This window comes from Ambystoma mexicanum, chromosome 1q (genome assembly GCF_040938575.1).
Source record: "Ambystoma mexicanum isolate Mex_15411 chromosome 1q, UKY_AmexF1_1, whole genome shotgun sequence".
NCBI lineage: Eukaryota > Metazoa > Chordata > Amphibia > Caudata > Ambystomatidae > Ambystoma > Ambystoma mexicanum.
In genome coordinates, this window is record NC_090922.1 from 1,028,312,404 (window position 1) to 1,028,334,037 (window position 21,634).

Sequence of the window (21,634 nt, forward strand, 5' to 3'; positions counted from 1 at the left end):
TGACGGCACTCCACTCTCCATGTCCCCCACTCCCTCTATGGCCTCTATGCCAATGGTGCTGGCACAGGTTTCTTCCCATCTGGTGAGTTTTATCGGGGAGTTGAACCCGCCGCCTGTAGCCAGACCCTGGCTCCTATTTGCAGAGAGGATATTGCGCACACGGAGGCGCAGGTCATCCCACCTTTTTTTAACATCCTTGACGGTGCGGGGGGTGGTGCCGACTGCACTGACCTTTTGGGTCACTTCCTCCCATACTTCTTTTTTTCTCAGCTGGGCGGGTCGCCTGAGGTCTGAGGCAAAGAGCACTTCTGCATTCTCGGCCAGAGTGTCTGCCAGCATGCTTAACTCGTCCTCCGAGAAGCAGACCTTTCGCTGGCGGGATGCACCTTTTTTATGGCCTTGGGGATAGTGCTGGTGATATAGTTGTAGATGTGACTGATGGTGTATGGATCCACGTCCTGTGTCTCGAGGATTGCAATGGATTGTGTTTTTCAAGATGGCCGCCGTTGCATTTCCCGTTCCGGCGCGATGACGTTACTTCCGGCTCCGGTATTACCGGGCTCGGTATTTAGTGGTGGACAAAGGCAGAGGAGGTGTCAGCGCTTTGCATGATGCCGCTAACGGGGGTATTAGGGTAATTTACAGCATGCCGGTACAGAAAATACCGGCAAGGCGCTACGCACGTGCACACGTTCTCGTAATCGGCCACTGTTAGTGGCGTCAGTGCTACTCGGACGCTGTATTTCCTCCATGCCGGTAAGGTTTGGTTTTTACCGCAAATCTCGTAATGAGGCCCAATGTCTCTCAAACTGGAGGATTGGAAGGCTATGCTCTACACAAAATATGTAATCTGCCTATGTAATTGGTTAAAATGCAACAGCTGTACAAATGTGTAAATTATGTTCAGGTTGATTTTTGGCAAAAAGGTCTGTGGGAAGTATTTTCATCTCATAACATGCAACCTCATAAACTGAGTTACCTCCTAGAGCAGGTAACCAACATTGATTGTCCTATCCAGTCGTTTAGAGGAGTGCTTAGCTAAGCCTGCCCCCCCCATATAGTCTATGATGTCACTATGCATTATCCCTGATAGGACTCTACACACAGGGCCTCATTACACGGTAGGCTGAGGACCAAGGTGCTATTAGCAGTCCATGCCTGTAAAATACCGGCACCGCCTATTCCAAGGTTGGTGGGGCGGTAATTCCCCCTTCCCCCATTGCCCTTCCCCATTTCCATTTTTGCCCCATAGGGCATAATGGGAATGGGGAAGGCGCTAATTACGGTGCCGCAAATTGCGGTACCGTAATTAGCACCCTGGTGCCTTTGCGGGTTGCTTTTTAACACCTGCTAAACAGCAGGCGTTAAAGTACCAACCCGCAAAGGGACCTCGTAGTAAGGAGGTAAGGGTTTACCGGTACCGGTGCCCTTACCGGTACCGGTAAACCCTTACCGCTGTCCGTGTAATGAGGCCCTGTTTCTCCTGAATTTTCTGCGGCTGCGTTCCTGATCTGCTCCATTCACCTTGCTGATTCCAGATTTCACTACAAGGCCAAAGCATTGCTGACCCTACTCCAGCAAAGCCAAAGCATTGCTGATCCTGTCCCAGCAAGGCCATTGATCCAGACAAACCCACTATAATCCCATTAAAAAAGGGAAATGCTGTGGTACCTTTTGCATCCTTAAATCAGACCAGCTTGCTGCCCACTAACTGCTTGCCCGCTGTCACCCTGCCATCCAGTAACCCTAATTGCCCAGCTGCACTTGCCATCCGGTGACCAGAATTGCCCAGCTGTTTGCTGTAAGCCGTGCCAGCCGTGTGGTGATCAGAGCCAGTTGGCTGTTCCAAAATTCCGGACCCAAGTGTAGAATGTGAGTATCTCCTCATTTCAGAGAAACACAGTCTCCCCATATTGACCCTTTTGTCTGTATTACACTCTCTAAGCAATCCTATTTATATCCTGGTAACTTGTTAAAACTGTTACAATTCTCTGTGCACCCTGTCCTTGATTTCTAAGTGCTAGCGCCATCTCTCTTTTCATTTCTGTCTGGTGTAAATCCTAAGCCCTTAGTTATATTTTGAGTAATCAAACGAATTTCCACTGTGGTGATAAGGTTGACCTTGCGAATCAATTTTGGAGCTTACTGTGTTCCTCTTTAACAATATAGTCTAGATAATTTAGTTTAATTAACATTTGCCTTTCTTGTAAAACCAAGATTTTTATTTTAACTTCTATATTTTTTCTTAAACTGAACCCCATTCCACCCCGAAAATCTTATCCAAATCTTCAGCTACCACCATTCTTTCACTTTGATATTGTCCCTGTGATATACATCTGTCCCGTAGACCAAAAACCGCATTGCGATTTTCAGTATTTAACCCGTTTTTATAAAGAAACGTTTGGGTCATTTTAACTTTCCAACGTGTAATTCGGCTGCAGCATATTCTAACTTTCCACTCATTTTTGAATTGTATGCTTCTTGTTGATCCATTGCATTGTGATTGCTAGTGTTTCTGCATTCCTGTTGTTGGGAGAAATCATATTTGCCTCACACATTTAACCGCACATTAATTATTTTTTTGTCTATTTCCGAGTGTCATTTCATGCCTTTGCAGAGGGTTTAAAATCCGTTTTTGCCTCTCATTCTGTGAGGGAAGGTCGGATTTTGATTCTGTGTTCTGCCCTTTGTACCTGTTGCTTCTTTCTATCCACTCAGAATATGAATAATTGTGGGTTAAGGGAACGTTGCAGGGGGAAACCTTACCTTGGGTGCTATCTATCCTAATTCAAAAAGTGCTCCTATTCACTTGTGCTTTGTATGTGTTCTAGGAGAAGGTTAACCAAGTGCATTGCTTCCATTTTCATTGTAATTATCACCCCATTGGTGATTGCTGCCCCATATTAAAATTGTATGATTTCCTTTGAATCTTTAAGTAAATAAAATATTGCATTTTCACCAACAAGTCTGGTTCATGGTCCATTGTGACCCAGGGTATTTTAAAAAGGGGGTGTGAGACGAGTTGTGTACCATCTCAAATTGAATTCGCATAAAATAAAGAGAAAGGCATCTCAGTTGTGCGTTACATATTAGGCTGAGACAAAGGCGTGTGATGTCCGATTGAAATCCTTAAATATGATATATCATTCATAACGCGCCTATACACAAGTGTTTCAAGGGGCGACGAGGCAAAGGAGGGGCACAAAGGGAAGACAAAGACAAGTGATCTTACTAGGCCATGTGTCACTGAGATCACGCAAGTGCAGGGGAGGGGGAAATGGTAAGGAGGAAGGGGCAGTAAAAAATACATAAAATAAATAAAAGCAATAGGTAAAAGTGCAGCCAGCTAATGTCAAGCGCAGGAGTAAGTGCAGACATCAAGTGTGAGGAGCTGGTGGGGACTGTAGGAATACAGAAACAGCCCCTAAGTGCAGAGGTTGCGAGGGAAGCAATGCAGGTGTGCAGCTGGTGGGGGAGGTGACCTGGGCCCGAGATCAGAAGGTAGCCAGGTGACTAGTGCAGTTTCTGTCAGGAGTTCAGCAGGGGAGAGGAGGAGAGAAAGCAGAAGCAAAGAGGAAGGTCTTGAGGTGCTTCCCAAACCAGAGATGGTTCTCCCCAAGTTTTAGGGAGGCAAGGAGGCTGTTCCAGAGGGAGGCCCCAGCCAAAGAAAGAGATCTATCGCCAACTTGTTGCTTGGAGAAGCTACTGACCCTGAGGGACTTGGAGGCGGATGAGCGAAGAGCTCGAGAGGGAAGATATTTAGGAAGAGAGAGTTGGAGGTATTGAAGCCCCAGACCCCAGAAGGCCAAGTGAACAATGCAGAGGGTTGTAATAACGAGAAGAATACCAGAGTGTGTTTAAGCTGTAAAGGCGTGTTCCTAATTTATTTTTAAAAAATCTGTTGGCAGAATGGTGTCATAAATATTCGTTGGGATTGTGAATACTTTGGTACATTGACTAAGACTCGCAGAATGCATAGCCGCAGTCCCAAATTGTGCCCTCATACATCCAGATTCTGTATTGTGTCTCAGAGCATTTACATCGCCCAAAAGTCAGCTTCCAACAGCTCGTAGACCATTGATGAAACATAAATCAGTGAAAAAGAAACGTCATATAAACAAGCTAAATTTCAGCTAAAGGTCTGTCTTATCAAACCTCATACTTTCTAAATCTGAATGACAGCATACAAAATCCAATTCCATTCCCCAGTGGCTGCACAGCATAAGTGTGGAGAGGGTGGGGACATGGCCAAAGTTTTGGAGCAGATATATCCATGAGAGAATGCCATCCTTGACTCTTACTGATAGCATAAAACCTAGGAGCAGTTTGTGCTTTTGATCTACCCACTCTGTGTGCTTTAATGAAATGGAATGTTAGTGTCCAAATGTTCATTCTGGGCAGATATACTTTGTAGATAACTCAGTATGTTAATTTCCTTCTGCAGGGATCTGGGTGCAACCTGTTGCTCAAAGTTGCTGTGCTCCGTTGCCAAGACTCTGACGTTCTTTTTTTAATCTGTTGAGTGCAAATGAAGCAATACGGCTTGTTATGATAAATGCATGCAGTAATAACCTTGTGTTTTATTTAAACGATCATATCTCACGAATGGTCTGTTTGGGTGACTGCTCCTTTTATAAACCGCTGACTCTAGTTTATGAGCTGCATACAATGATCTGAGCAGCATCAGTTGCAAATATCTGTAGGATCTGTGAGCCTTTTGAGAAATATACTATTTTCGCATTGTATCAGTTTCTCAGTCTCAAGCCACCGCGTATATGTTCATGGTTTAGGAACCTCGCAAGCTGTGAGTGGACTAAATAAAACAATCGCAAGTTATTTTTACTTGCATTGATTTCCAAGATAGTTGCAGCCTTGACCTTTGTATTATATGTTGCTTTTTTTTTTTTAAAGTCCAGAAGAATACTCACTACATGATGATCTTCGATGCCTTTGTGATGCTGGTGTGCCTGGCCTCGCTGATCCTGTGCACCCGATCAGTGGTTAAAGGCATTTCTCTACAGAGGGTGGGTAAACACATGCATGATTTTACTATAACATAAAAATAACCTTTGATCTTCCTGAATACAGTGTGCCCGACTGACATGCAACTCTTCTTCCATATGTTAAGGATTTTGTGAATTTCTTCGAACACCATTACAAGAGCAAGGTGTCCTGGGATGATCGGATGGAGTTTGTCAATGGATGGTATATCCTAATTATTGTCAGTGATGTTTTAACAATAATTGGTTCGATTCTAAAGATGGAAATACAAGTTAAGGTGAGTAGGTGTATCCATTCCATGAGTCAGAATATTACAACAAGAGGACAAAGGGGAATGGTATGAATTTAACGTGCATCCATTCCAAATGATCGGATTTTGAACTCCAGTAAAACATGACTATTATATCATGACGTTTAAGACATCGAAACATGTTTGAAGTCTGTTTCTTTTCGTTTACAAGTATGACCTGCACACCCATTTGCACTTAAGAAAACATGGACCCTGTACTCGGTTTACCCTCACAATCTACTGCACTGTAGGCTGGATAATGGATTCAGTCATCCCTCTAACAGAAATAGTTGGATGTGTTATCCATCAATATAATAATGCAATCGTACTGAGTGGATAGGCAGCATTTCTCATTTAATCTGCAGTGGAGCATTTTTTAAGGATGGTTATGGACAGTCCTTATAAGGGTCAGTAGGCACAGATGATATCCAGTAGCAGTCTCTTTAACTAGCAGTATCCAATTTCAATGGGTATAATGTGCTTTATGTTGTAAAGATGCACCAAAACGTTGATAGACTTTGGTCCCTCCTGGGAGTATATTCTGGCACTTTATAACTCAGAGATCAACACCACTATAGTTCCTTCATGTAATGATCCAGGTCAGGATATCTCAAGTGTATATTTTTTTATTCTGTGTGCCTGAGGCAGATGACTTTGTTCCAGTCACAAAGGTTGCATCCACAAGGTCAGCCTTTTGTTACCGGTACTCTCCCAGCTCCCGGATCCCCCCCTCAACCCACTTCTGTTGCATGGACCCCTTCCCCTGCATGCAATCCACCTCCCCCACTTACCTGCTGCACTCTGCCACACTTTTCCTGCGTCCTTCAAGGCAGCTCTCCTACAAATTTACATACTGGAGACAGCCTCCTGAATGTGGCTTTTGTGCATAGACCTTTAGGGGGCATGGTCGCAAATGGTTGTGCTGGCCTCCTGAAATTGTGAGTTTCCCCACTAGTAAGGGTGTCTTGGACATCACTGCTTTATAGGTGATGCTAACTTGGGAAGGTAACCTGTGAAGTTACTTGAGTGTGTGGTTGCATTTATTTGGTCTTGTGATGACGCAGGGGTAGCACAGTGGTTTCAAAGACAGGTCTGAATCTGAGGTAGGGATGAAGGGCCTGAGTTTGTGGTTGAGTGAAAGCTGGAACCAGGTGTCACAGTTCCCATGCTTCACAAGCACCGCCCATTGTGGGGCCGATGGCAGGTATACTGACAATGGCGCCAGGGTCGCACCATCGTCCCACACTCTGATCTTCTGCGGGTGTGGCTCCCAATGCTTTGGGGGTTTCCCTCATGGAGGCCACCATGTTGGCTCATATGTGCATGTGAGGTTCCTCATATACGCAATACAGCTTGTTTGGCCCGTTGCGGCAACCGAGTCAGAGCCTCCTTCCAATGCCAGTATGTGTAAATAACATGCCATATATCATCACAGTGCTTCACAACCTATCCCACTCTCTCCTGTAGAGGTGACCCTGTTCGTTTATTCCCTGCTTCTTCTTCTTGCCGGTTGCCCTTTTCCTCCTGCCTTTCCTGGTCTTAGCCCCTGCCTGTATCTGTTGCTGCTTTTTGTGCATTCCTGGTGCCTCCTGTTTTCTTCATCTTTATATTGTGGCTATCCAGTCCCTGCCCCACCATTCATATGCTGCACCTAGCTTCAAAACCCATTGACATCCACGTCCAGTGTTCACACTGTCCTAAAACCACGTTTATCATGGGTGTCATCATGTTCCGTGGTTTTGGGAGACTTTTCTGTATATTGGATTTGGGTGGTATGTTCCAGATTCCATTCCAGGGTGAAGGGGCCCTCCATGATGCCTGCCCCAAAGCCAGCTGACACCTGTGTTCAACAGTGGAAGCCGTGGACCAAGCATGAAGCTACCTGGCTGGTGCGAAGGTGCAGCTCTGTGCCTTTTTTTTTGTGAGGTGTTTGAAGGTTCGGCCACAGTCATTGGGGAAGCAACATATCTTTAAACTGGGGCTGAGTTGCTGGGATAAGCCTTTGAGTTGCATATGTGTCCCCCAGTGTTTAGGCGTATGAAGCCTCCAAGGAAGGTTAACTGCCTTCACTGGGCTGAGTTTCAGATGGTCATTGGCATTCAGGCTAATATGAGAGAGGCATTGTCAGTTATGTCATTGAATTGGGTGACCTTCAGGTAAACCTGTGTCTCTTCAGCATAGTGGTGGATGCTTTTTGGATCTAAAATATGCTACAATTAGTTACACAGTGTAAATAGAGGTATCTCGTTATGCGCCATATCAGGACCCAACATGCACCAGTAAGGCAACACAACTTGTTTTTACAAACAGTATATCACACCATAAGTGATATTATTGGAGTGGCTAGGTGATAGCAATCAAGGGCGAGAATAATGTGTACAAGTCGCACAGGTGTATGTGACGTTGAGGGACATGGACAGCAAACAGAGATTCTCTGTATTGGGTCCCCTGCACCCTATTTCTTCCCCTCACTTTGGCCTTCCTCTATGTGCCCCCCACACCTCCATCCCCCTCCTCTGTAGCCAGGAATCTCAGTCATATTCGATCCATCCCTCTTATTCATCCCCCATATTCAGGACATTGTCAAGAAGTCCCACTTGGAACTCTTCCGTTCCTTACCTTCCCCCAGAGACTCAATGTTACCCGTGCTCTGGTTCTCTCCTGGCTAAACTATTGCAATTGCCTCCTCCTTAACCTTCCTGCGTCCAACCTGCGCCCCCTCCAGCGAACACAGAATAGGGCAGAAAGACTTAACCTTGGTTCAAGCCCAGGGACTGCATCTCTCCTGCCCTACAAAGCCTTCACTGGCTCCCGGTCTCAGAATGGATTAAATTGAAATCCCTCTGTATCATCCACAAGGCTTTCTGGAGCCGGGGGCCACTCTATCTTCAACGCTTCCTGACAAAATACTCCCCTTCTAGACTCCTGCGTTCCTCTGGCAACAACTCCCTGCGTGTGAAGCGGTTTGCTAAACAGAGAGCTGGTGGGCGATCACTTTCCTCAGCGGGCACTCTCCTTTAGAACAGCCGCCCTCTTTCTTTGTGGCTTGAGCAGGACCTCCTTAAGTTCCGGAAAAGCCTCAAGACGTTTCACTTTACCTCTTCCTTCTCCTCCTCTCTTCCCTGCTAATCATACAGTAGCGTGACTGATGTGCAGGGCCCTTATATACCTCTGGGACCCTGACCCTCCCACATCTCTCGTCCTGGCCATTGTCTATTCACTGCACTTACTTGGCTCTCCCTCCCCACGGGAGGTTGCACTGAAGTTCTTCCCTCCTAGTACATCTCCCCGAACACATCTCCATAATCACCACAACACCTATCCCTTACTCCCCTGCCCCCTGCACCTGCATGTTCTGAACACTCACAAGGCATAGTAGGTTTGCCTCCCCTGCCCGTTAGTCTCACTATTTGTTTTATACTATTAATTCAATTATTTATCTTTGTTGTAATTCATTGTCTACCTCCCCTGTCCCCACCCTGTCGCCCTGTAGGTGCTTTGAAACAGTTTTGCTAATTGTATAACCGCCTAACAAATGACCAATAAATATAAATAAATGAATAAAAATGTAGGCCAACCTCTTATTAGCTACTAACATTGGCCGAAGGATTTCTCCCTAATCATGAGACCACACTTGGTGTGTCCTTTAATGCCACTGGGTCTGTATAAGTGACGGGGGCCATGATGTGACATTTTACAGCAAGCCTTACACCACATTTTGCAGCAACTATCACTTATCCTGGTTAAAAATTACATGTTAGTAATTGGATAAACTTCCAATTCATGGCATTGGTGGCGTGCACAGGAGGCCGAGTTAACCCTTTTGAGATTCGAATTTATAACGTTCAAGTTGCACAGAGATGTCTGCAAAAGCTACATTAACCAACTGAGCTGCCCTCCTGCTTGGGGTCCAATTAACAAAAGGGATCTAGAAAATAGGTAAATTACACCATGCTCTTGTTTTGCTCATTCATAACCCTTTCTTGTGCTCCTAACCAACATTTTCCAAGATGTATGTTGTGCGTGCAAATATTTATGAATGAGTATAAACACATTTTAATTTTAGCAACGGCACAAGTCAGAAATACAGTAGTTAACGTTGGCAAAAGGCCATATAAAAATAATGCACCTAGAGAGTAGTGGAGGAAGAGTTCCACTGTTAAGAATGCAGTAAGCAAGACAGAAGTAGTTTCCTACCAACTGTCCCCAATTCAGTTCCTGAGTTCCACTCTTTTAGGGAACATTATTATTCCCGTTCTTGAACCCTGATTGGACTGTCAATGCTTGCACATATCTACCTTGTCCCCCTTAGTGAGAGGCCTTGTGAAGGGGTCCTTGAGGCTTGCTACTCTTGTCCAGCCTGATTTAATTTGCATCATAGGATAAACTGTTTTCTCCCTTCCTGGGGTATTTTGAATGTGCCTTGGACAACCGCTAGAAGCCAGATTAGCATGTATCCTTTTCCATATAAGTGTCATGATGCCTACCCCCGGGGACTCAGACCAAGTCCAACAACCCCGGAAGCAGGCATCAAGTTATCCCAAGCAAGCCCAACAACCCCTGCTAGGGGCTATTTGGGTGCAGTCCTGGCGTCTTTGGCGCCAGGCTCATATGGAGAGTCAGTCCAGGCTCATAGATTAAAACTTACCTGATGCAGACCATGCTGCAGACTTACCTGATGCAGACCATGCTGCAAGAGCTCCAAGCCAAAAGAGGCTTGGAAGGGACTACTTTACCTAGGGACTATTTTTTTACTCGGGTGGGGCTGGGGATGAATACTTACCTGGGACTACTTTGGAGGCTATTTAAACCACGCCCGAAGAGCAGCACACGCTTCGCGTTATTCTGTATCCAGCAGCGTAACGCTCACTGTGCCTGCAAGTCTGCATCCAGTCTTCTGCCACACCCGCCTCGAGTTTGGAGCTCCTAGAAAAAGGGAGGAAGACGGAGAAAGGTTAGAACAAGAGCAATACATTTGATCCTTACCTGAATTCCCGATCCATCGCGCCTTCGAGCTGGAAGAAAGAAGTTATTTTATGTGCATCGCCTCGCCTACTGCAGCGCCGCGCTGAACTTACCGGCCTTCGCAGCATCTTCACATTCCACTGCATCCTCCTGCATGTTCCCGCCGCACTCCGGCACCTAAGGAGAAGACAAGAACAGCAAGGTGAGCCAAGGGAATACACTGAGGAATATTAGTTAACCCCCCATAGACTTACCTGATTTTACCACTGGGGGTACTATTCCTCTTCACTGGTCGGCGCAGCTTCCATTGCATCTTCACCGAACCCCGGCCCCTAAGGGGAAACAAAGGACAGCAAGGTGAAACAAAGGGACTAACAAGGGTAACCCTCCTCACCACAATAGACTTACCTGATTTTACCGCCAGAGGTATTATTCCCCGAGACTTCATACTTTCTCTCAGCGCCTGAATAAGGGAGAAAGCAACAGGTTACATATTGACATTATTTTATCGAACTGTGTTGGAAAATACAAATCCTTACCAGAATATTACCGTTTGCCACGATGAACTCTTCACTAGGGTCAAGCTGCAACCTGCTAGGAATCGGACAAGAGTGAAAGTCAGGCATTTGAACTCTTACGAACTACATACTTACGGCGGAGTCCATATTGTTCTGGAACTCACCAATTCCTTCGAGCCAATGAAGCAACTGGTTATCAACGCGCCCCTGCGCTCAATGTAGGATGGAGAGTTCATCTTTTCAAACCATCAGATGAGACTATAAGAGGGGACATCAAAGGTGATCTGTGGGGAGAACAGCGGGGGTGGGTGGATTTACGCTCCACTCCACGGGTGGTTAATTCCCTTTCTCCATTTGCAGAAGAATATTCCTACGGGCCAAGCAAGCTAAGCTAGGTGGGCCAGTCCAGTTCGTCATCTCGGCCCTACGCGTCACATTGGTGGAGACAGCAGCTGTCCAGTTCAGATCGACGCCTCTGTGGGAGCCAGGTGAGCGTAACAATAAGTTTGTCACATGAGCACTGTTGGCATTCATCAGCAGAGAGGCCAAGGAATGATATATTATGATATTTTATTTATAGCACACCTATGCACATGTGTTTCAAGGTTTGATTGAATGAGCACAGAGTCCAAGCTCCCCTGCGAGTAGGGCTAGATTGAGGCGCACACACAATGCCGGCTGTATGGGTAGTTCTACAGATCTAGACATCTAATGGTTTTCCATAATAAATATCCCTGTTTCTTGCCCACTCTCTTGGATCCTATACCCCATCACTTAATTCGGGCCCTATGTAGCACGTACCATACCAAAAACATGCTCCCAAAAAATATAATAGAAGCATTAACTTCATTCCACTGTTCACTCCTGTCTCATCCGGTACCAAATCCACCAAGGGCCAAGAGGCAATTTAGCTTGCAATTCACAATATACAAGTACACTCCCACAGTCCCTGAGCTACTGTGCTGTAGCTTGACCAATACATTCAGCAAAAAGGCAGCCAGGAAGGCCAAGCTGGGGATTTCCACTGTAACAAGGTTGTCAATAACTCACATGGCAATCTTGTTAAATGTTCAGTTTTTATTGCGATCAAAAATACAATCAAAGGCAATTGAGTCTAGGGGTGGTCCCTATATACTTGCAGTCAACCTGCAAGGGGATTCCCACCCCCTTACTCAGGCTCCCTCATACCAAAGTTCTTATGTTGTTTTGGTTCACTATAGACAGGGTTCTACGGTAAGGTTGCCCTCCTTTGTAGATGCATAAAGGTTGCAGCTTTATCTCTCTCTCTTGGGGACCTTCTAGGTGACCGAAACAGGGCGAGCCTGATCATCTCGATGTACCATTTCTCTCTGTTGATGGCCTTTCAACTCACTGTCTCTTCAATCCCTCCACTCCACTCTTTGTCTAAGCCATATTCCTACTCTTCACCTATCACTCCTCCTATCTCTACTCTTCTCCTCGTTGCTGATCTTACTGTGCCTCTCACTCTTATCTCTATTCTCCTTATTCGTCCCTATCTTACTCTGCCTCTCACTCCTCCTGGTGTTACGCTCACCTGGCTGCCACAGGGGCGTCGGTCGGACCGGGACTGCTGCGGCCTCCACCCACGTGATGCGTAGTGCAGCGATGACTGACTGGATCTGCCCTCCTAATCTTGTCTGCTTGGCCCGTAGAAATATTCTCCTACAAGTGGAGAGATGGATTTAGCCACTTGTGAATTCAAGTGATAGCACCCCCACTGTCCTCCCCACTAATCATCTCTGAAGCGCCCTCTCAGCAATCTCACCTTATATTCTTGAAGGATGAGCCCTCCATCCTGCGAAGCACGCAGGGGTGATTTGATGACCAGTTACTTCACTGGCTTGAAGGTATTGGAAGAGTTGTAGACGAATCCTGACTCCAAAAGATCCTGGCGAAGAGCCGTAAGTATATAGTTCATAAGAGTTCAAAATGTCTGGAATTCACTCCTGTCCAATTCCTCTTTTATCTTGCAGCTTTGACCCAATAAGAAGATTGACAGCTGAAAGTGCTCTGGTAAAAGTCTGTGTTACCCAACACTGTCCGGTAAATAATGCCAAGGGTTAAACTTGCTGCTTTCTCCTTATCTTACAGGTGCGGCATAAGATGATGTGGCGTGCTGATGAATTATACCTCTGGCGGTAAAATCAGGTAAGCATATGGCGGCTAAGGAGACTGTCTCTGTTTTCTCTGCTCACCTTGTTGTTTCTTGTCCCCCTTAGGTGCCGGGATTCGGCGATGTAAAGATGGAGACAGTGCCGGATCGAAGAGATGCTGCGTGGAACGGTGAGTTTGGCGCGGCGCTGCTGCTGGCGATGCGACGCATTTAAAACAAAGTCTTTCCTCTGGTTTGAAGATGCGATGAATTTGGAATCAGGTAAGAAATCAGGTAATACTCTTGTTCTAACCCTTGCTTCTTTCCTTCTTTCTAAGTGTTCCAGGTTCGAGGCGGGCGTGGCAGAAGGCTGGATGCTGCTGCTGGCACGGTGAGCGTTACGCTGCTGGATGCAGAATAACGCGAAGCGTGTGCTGCTCTTCGGGTGTGATTTAAATAGCCTCCAAAGTAGTCCCAGGTAAGTATTCCTCCCCGACCACACCTGAGTAACAAAATAGTCCCTAAGGTAAAGTAGTCCCTTCCAGGCCTCACATGGGCTTGGATCTTCTTGCAGCATACTCTGCATCAGGTAAGTGTGCACCTATGAGCCTGGCGCCTATGGCGCCAGGACTGATGTCCCATATGAGCCTGGCGCCATAGGCACCAGGACTGAACCCAGACAGCCCCTAGCAGGGGTTGCTGGGTTTTCTCAAGGTGAGATGATGCCTGCTCCCGGGGCTGATGGACGTGGTCTGGATGCCCGGGGGTATGCATCATGACACCTGGCTATAGCCTCCTTCTCTGTCCTGATATTACTCTTCCTCTCATTCTTTCTCACCATCATGCACTCACACACAGATATACAACCAAAATTGGTACCACTCCTTAAATACCAGTACCTTACCTTCACTCTCTCCAGACACTCCAGTACTCTTCTTCAACTACTCTTCCACCTGCAGCACACTCCTCTCTGGTGCCTTGGTCCTCCTGCACCTACTTCGGCCTTACTCGAACACCTTTCAATGAAGACTGACTCTCCTGGACTTTTATAGCCCTCACCTTCCTGTGTAGAAAGTTCTCCAAGCTCCCATTGCATTCTCAGGTCAGCTCTCTCCCTGTGCTAATCTCTGCCTTGTTTACCCAAAACTGGGATTCTTCCTCGAATTCACCATAAGGACCTTTAGCCCCACCTGCTTTTTAGCCTTAGTTTACTTCCATCCTACCATGTGGTCTCTAGTGTTGTTTGCTCTGTTCCCCTCCTGTATCAAGTATGTCACTGTCCCTGGGGATCTTGGGGAATGTCCCCTGGTCTCCCCAACTGCTGTACTATCCTCTGCTGGCTCCAGCTTTGCTGCCGGTGCTCCACTGTATTTCATCTGGAGACCCTCTGTCAGACGTTGGTTCTTCCCTGCAACTCCTGGAAGGATGAGGAATGTCAATTTTCCACAAGGCAATCATTGATATCCTTCAGGTCCAGGCTGGATTTTACCCGTTAGACCCAGGTTCATTGTGGTACTTATAGTCCTTGTTGTGGATCTCCAGAAAGTGTTGCTCCTTGGTATCCACAAAGCATTCCAGCAGTATGAAGAGAGTGGTTAATTCTGGTAGCTGCAGTCTCAGGGGAACCACCAAAAAGATTTGAAGGTATGCCAGATATTAGGGAGTCCTCCATACACCAGTTCCACAGAATAACCTCTTCCTGGAGCACAAGTCAAGTCCCCCAAAACATCCCAGCTCTGGAAGCAAATATCCATGAAGTTCACATGCTCATGCAAATTCGTTCATCTGCTCGTGAACCTTGGGTAGCCGCCAAAGACTGGTGCCCTGCCCAAAGAGTTCACAAGCAATGGAGGACTCAGACAGGAACGCTACAAGCTTGCATAGTTTTTTTAACCCACTCGCGCTCACCAAAGACCCACCCACCAAGTCCACAAGTCTGCAAGTGCAGGGACGGTCCGCAAAACATCTGGAGAACTCTAAGGAAACCCAGACAGCCCCAAAAGGCATTTACTTGTGCTCAGCACTTTACAAAACCAACGCCTTCTCCCTATTCAGCCATGTAAATAGAACAAATACAAATGTCTGCCTAATTTTGGGAGGCCCTCCTTAGCCTTGTTCTGACCTACAAGAAGCATGGGAACCCTGGCAATCACAAGCCTTAAAAATTCAGGGCTCACACAGGGCTCACAGCTGCAGATCCACCTAGTGCCACCAATATGGAGGGGGAATAAAAACCAAGACAATGGGCTGGCTTGTTGGAGCAGGTTGTGGCTGCTACTGAGCAGAGTTTTAAAGGTGTTGCAAGGACTGTGGAGGATAGGAGATTGCTGCAGAAGAGAGGAGGCGAAAGAGCCCAAAGTGGTGGAAGAAGTGGCAGTAGGAGGTAGCGGTGAGAAGAGAGCCGATGGGGTTACATCTAGAGATGGAGGCAAAGGATGAAGTGGCAGGTGGTGGTGGGAAGTTATGGAGGAGGTCACAGCTGCAGGAGACAGAAAACTGCAGGAGATAGAGATGGGAGGTGGTCGGCAGAGTAGAGAGTATGCAACATCTGGAAAAGAAAGGGAGGAGTTGAAAGATGTGGAGAGAGGAGGGGCGGCAGAGGACGTGACTACAGGAGACGAGGCAGGTGAATTTAAGGTAGCAGTAAGAGCAAAAGTGACTTGAAGCACCTAGTTGGAACAGAAAGGAAGGAGACCAGTTTGCCCAAAGGTAAGCAAAAGGTGTGGGCTGAGGCACAAGACCAGGCATTAAAGTCAGTGAGGACTCTACATTTCATTGGGACTTCAAATACACATGGAACACCAAAGGCGGGGCCTGGGAAAAATGGAAAAGCTTAAACAACTCCTGGCTCCACTCTCTGACTGCCAGAAGTTCCAATACTACCTGAACCTGGTGGAGGTGACCCAGGAAGGGTGCAAAAGCCGCCCACCTCTGATCTAGCGGACATCATTCTGATAGATAGCCGAGGATACAAGCCCTGGGAAGCCCACATGTAGATAGCTGTCCAGGAACATTGATCACCCAGGCATGAGAGGGTAGTTCTGGATTGTCCAGGAGAGCTCTTAGTTGGCAGAGACTTGTGATTTTCTTTTTGTCCTGAAGTACCTGCTCTAGTTTATTGCCCTGGATGCTGCACTTTGTCCAATAAAGGACAGAAGACACATTCTTGGTTGTCCTGTTTGCATCTCCCATCCTGCCTTCTTGGCATCTTCACTTAAATGACGTCCATAAAAAGAAAGAGCAGGCAATAGGATTAAGAATGCCACTAGAATGTGAGGAGTCAAAACTTTTCACCAAAGTCAGCACAGTACTGAATGCACACACCCAATGCAACAGGTAATATCCAATAGACCAAATAATGAGGACACTTGTCATCTGGGGATTGAAGCTCTGAGATAAATTGCAAGTATAACAAACTTTATATAAGATTACAATGCAAGCAAAGAATTCTGCTGCCAGAGAGCAATCAGCCAAACAATACACAGGCGGCACATTTTAAGGAGAAAATACGTCATTTGTAACGAGGGGCTATAGATACACAAATCCGGATAATAATTGGAGAAACAGTATGATACAGTCGATTCCATACGGGATGGCAAAATTGGATTCGCTGCTGCTCTGGTGTCGCTCCCTTGCCATGTGGGTCAGCTGGGCTCATCATCGCGGTGAAGGTCAGGTCATAACAAGACACACATCTATCTAACTAAACTAAACAACAGGAACTGATAATGTGAGAATAACGGTGCACATAAAATCTTGTATGAGATAGGGGTGCTAAGGTCGGATGGGCTAATTTAGTGACATTCCAACCCTTACTCTCCACAATGCTTTTAAATGTTTACATGCCCCGCACCCACGTGCCCACCCCAAGGTATGATTAACCATTTGCCGTACTGGTATTGGTGGGCGAGTGTTTGATTCTAGACAATATATTGCGGTGCGGGATTAGTACGTTGGTGGAGGTTTCGGTGTGGCCGGGGTGAGGCGGGGTCGGATAGGTATCTACATGAAAGGAGTTGAGGGGTCAGAGCTAGTGGGCTGTGGTCCAGCTGGGTGGGGGTCTAGGGGGGAATAGGCAGTTTAGTGGAGATGGATGGGCTGGGGTACAGAGGCCTGCTCTGATCTCACGCTCTGTGGAATGGACACTGTGAGGATGTGATGTTAGACTGTCTGCAACAAATGAATCGCCGGGCTTCTGTGGGAAAAAGGCTTGCTTGTGCGGAGCTGGCAGGGTAGGAGGGGGTGGCAGTGCTCTGGGCTGTCTGTGCAGGCACTGGGGATGGGAAAGCTGCTTTCTGCAGAGGGATGATTTCTGGGCCATATAAAACATGGTGTCTACCGCAGTACAAAATTGAGTCTTAAAACAGGTCTACGGGTTGTGTTATATGCGCATATGTCTATGTTATATTGCATTGAAGGGCACCCCTACAAGGTATATTAATTCGGGAATGGTGAGAGGGTGGAATTGGACCACCTTCTCCCCAATATTCCCCTCTTTCATTACACATAAAGTAACAAATACCCTCCTCCAGTATGTCTGTGTTCATCTTCCCTTTTTACTGCTTCATCCTAAGCAGGAGCACCTTTTATGGGCATCCATGCTCTTCATACATTTCTCAGACTCTCCCCACGACTAGCATATTCCTCAGGGGTGCAGGTCATATAAATGCAATCCCTATCCCCATCCAGATCTACCCATACCTCCCTATAATTTTCAAGGTCTAATGGCTTCTTAATTGTTGTGTGATACAAAGTATCTACTTCATCTCCCGTGTTATATATTGCAACCATACAGTATTTGGGCTCATTGCTTTCGCCAGTTTGCACTTGGGCCTCTTTAGTGTCTGGATGTCTCTTGTTAGTGATGTTTTGTTTGCCGATTGTCACCATCATGATTGCACTTTTATGTACTGCTTTTGTGGAAAACCTGAACCCTTTTTGGCACACGCAGATAAATAGCAGGAAGAAGATGATAATGGGTACTAGCATCTTGACAGCCATTCCAAGCCATGACCGTACCCAGCTGACTGCCATGGTGAACCAGCTGTCAACTTCGATACCACCTTCTTTCTTCATCTTTACTTCTAGCTCATCTACTGCCTCTATCACTTGTTATAAGGTCCCGTTTTCAGCATTAGAAGAAGGTATGAATGTACAGCAGGAACTTCCTATTATCTTGCAAATACCACCTTCCATTGCAGTAAGAAGGTCCAGCCAGAACATACCTGCTCTGCATAGTCATTCGCCTGAGAGCTCAAAGTTCTACTTTGATGACATTGAATCCTTCCTCTGTGTCATTTGCCAGCTGGATGAGCTCTTACCTCACGATCTGGAGCTATTTGGCATTTGCTCTCGTCTGGATGCTGGTCACAAGTGATGCAAAAAATGTCTGAGCTGAAGAGTTTGTATTGATCTGGTAGTTGTGCAAGGAGGTCAGAGGATTCTTGTGATATTTAGTTTGAGTGTCTCTTTTTTTGGTGAACGGTACCTGGCTGTCCTTCTTCGGAGAATATTTGATATATTGGGGCTGCTCTTCTGTTGGATGTGGTGCCTGCGGTTGCTTTTGATGCACTGCTCCCCCCTTTGCATGCTCTTCAGGTATCACCAGCAGTGCTGAATGTAGCATTGTTAGGGTACAGTAGCCTCTCCATGATAGTGGGAGATGCATATATGCCTGATTGCCACACACGCAATAAAAGTCCATTAAGGCAGCTGTGCCCTTTCAAAGATCGGGAATAGCGAGTGTCTTATTGCAGTGTCTGTTGGACCCCATAGGAGTCTTTCCTTCAACATAGAAGCATCGTTCATAATTGTCCTCTTGTCGACCTTGATGGGTTTTTCGAAGGCTGTGACCCATGTCAGCTTTGAGACGTGCTTTGTCCAGGTTTGATCCATCCACCTGCACAGGTGATCTGACCATCCTCGTAATGCTTCTGCCTTGCACATTTAAGTTGACTGCAGTCTCTTGTTGTCGGCGAAGATTGTGCCTTCGATTGCCAGGACCCGTTCCTTCAGACAGTCTGGACCTTTACAGATTTTTTCATCCAGTGGCTGGAGTTGTAATTTTACTGTGCGTGCCTGAAATTAACTCCTAATGCAACATAGTACCAGATGAAGGAGACATTGGGCTTCAACTGCATGGGCTTCTTGAGGTACAAGATTTTTCAGTGTACCAGAGGCATGGGGAATTCAGGAACACACATAACAACTACTATTAGTTGTTCTTTTACCAGTTGAACTCATGTCAAAATACCAGCTATTAGATTGGGCAGGGTGGCAAAGATCATCAATAGTATCTAGTCCTAACCCATGAAAGGCGTTATACCAGTGCTTATTGGCCTCTTTTCTTTCCTTGTTAATGTAAAAGAGATCGCTTTTCTTTCGTGAACACTTTACACATATCGTTAATGCTACAGAGTGACCCTTGGACATTTGCAGATAGTTTACTGTACATGGGAAAAATGTCAACATTTGCAGCAGTATTAATTTTGATTGTTTCTTGTTGGTACATTTCTGGGGTAACATAGTAGGAAGGTCTTGTATTCGACAGTGGGGTTTGGGGTACATACTCATGTTCACTAGGGGATGAGGTAGTTTCAATAGCAGGTTGTGGGAAATCTAGTGAAGTTGTAAACATAGACTCGGTTAGCAGTATGGCATTTGTCTTTTGCCATTGATCCTGGACCATTTAGGTAACAAGCTCAACTTGGTAACATTTTTGCGCAGCGTCGTTAGATTGTGGGATGTCTTGTTACCATTTTTCCAAATTTCCCCCTCCCCCTTCTTTTATATGGGGAACCCAGATAAAAGATGCCACCCAATACACTCCCAATATTAAAATCATCAAAGTGAGCAACATAGCAATGAAATTCAATGCACACTGGAAGCTATATGAAGGCATGCTTCTAATGGATTGTGCCCTTCCACGTATTCCTCATCTTAGATATTCGTATCTTCCAGCTTTGCTGCTTTGGAAAAAACATTTCACCAGAGGGCGCTGTGCTCGATATTGCAGCATCGATGTCCCTCAAAGGCTGCCGTCGAGCGTCGACGTCATCCGTAGTTTAAATGGCTCGAGCCGTGCCCGTTGGATTCAGTTACGTTTTTTCCAATAGCTACTGCTTCGTGTCACGAAAACGGCACTTCAGTTTGTCTGTGAAATGTCTTCCTCGTCAAATCCTTCCACGCCCAAACCTGGCTTTAAGAAATCTCAGAAGTGCAGGACGAAGATGTCGATCACCAACCCCCATCAAAATTGCCTCTGGTGTTTGGGCCCGGACCATCAGGCCGACGAGTACGGTTCCTGTCAGGCTATGACCAACAAGGCTCGTAACTAACATAGAAGTAAACTGCTGCTGGGGGAGGAATCCTCAAAGTCTTCTTCGAGAAAGATAAAAGTATCTTGAGAATCGAGTGAAAAATCCTAGTGAAGGTTAAGGAAATCGAGATCGAGAAGTAGTTTGAGGAAATCTTACTCTTCTTTGTCTAAAAAATCAAGGAAAAGACGACACCGATTTCCTTCGTCCTCATCCTCGTTGGCTGACGCAAGGTAATCCCATACCCCTCAAAACATGATTCCCCCAAAAAATGGGAGGCCTTTAGAGCTTCAATGATGAACATTTTTGAGAACGCGGCCCAGACCCCCTCGAAAAAGCCACGTGGAGACCATGCCCCATCTCACTCCAAAAGAGATCAGGGGAGGTCAACGACCAGACGAGTGAAATCTGACGACAAGTTGTCGAGGGTGTCGTCGGAAGAAAATTCCCTGATACCTCGTAAAGAAAGAACAGACCTACTGGTGCATAAATCGGAGGTGTCGACTAACAAGATGGTGCCGGGAATCCACCCGCCATCGAAGTCGATGTCGAAGGATACTTCAACGCATCTGTCGAAAGTGCTCTAATAGCCGACTTCGAGGGTGGCGTCAACGCCTTCCTCAACTGTATCGAAGGCTCCTTCGATGTTGTCGAAGCCAGTGACGATGACATCGACGCCTTCAACGCCATTGTCATGCCAACTTTAATTCTGGTGCCAAAATCGACACCTTTATCGAAGCCGAGGTCGATGCCTATTGAGTCACCCAGAAAGATATAGCAACCACAATCTAGACAAGAGGACATTACTCCAGCTGGAGTGGAATTTGGGGCTAAAGATGTCCCTGAAGAATTAATAGACTCTAGATCTATGATGGCTGACCTGTATGAATGCCTGCAAACAGCCAGTGGCCTGGATACTTCTCCTGAAGTAGATTTTGAAAGACTCGACCCTGCAGACCATGCAGACTCTGGGTACAGAAATTTGATGAATAGAGTCATTGAGTTTATGGGATGCAAATCTAGTTCCCCCAATTTTGATCAAAATGACATGACGGATATCCTTAATGAGGGCCATCAAAAGGACCCTGTCCTCCCCTTTCATAAAGCATTACAAAAAAGGGTCATGGCCACATGGGAAACCACAGATTCTGGCCAATCTGTAAATAAAAAATGTGTAGGGAAGTACTGGCCTTCCTCTTCCGACCCAGAATACCTAGCAAAACATCCCTCACCTAAGAGCTTAGTGATACAGGCGGACACATCTACTAGGCATTCGGCTTACCCTTGGATCCCCCCTGGATAGGGAATGACAAAAGGATTGATGCCTGGGCCCAGAAGGTTTTTTATTTGGGCAGTATGGCCTTAAAATCGGCGAATGTGACTTGCACCCTTGGAAGGTTCACTCACACTCTGTGGGATTGTATGATGGCGA

The 21,634-nt window shown here is 46.3% G+C and overlaps 1 protein-coding gene across 2 annotated transcripts in view; it reads left to right on the plus strand.

Moving 5' to 3' along the window:
* MCOLN3 (mucolipin TRP cation channel 3) overlaps positions 1 to 21,634 on the plus strand; it is a 939,415-nt gene that overhangs the window by 643,354 nt on the left and 274,427 nt on the right. For both annotated transcript variants that reach the window (XM_069641701.1, XM_069641700.1), the window contains exons 8-9: positions 4,912 to 5,024; positions 5,129 to 5,278. In XM_069641701.1, coding sequence (XP_069497802.1) covers positions 4,912 to 5,024; positions 5,129 to 5,278 — 263 coding nt within the window. The remainder of the gene's footprint in view (positions 1 to 4,911; positions 5,025 to 5,128; positions 5,279 to 21,634) is intronic.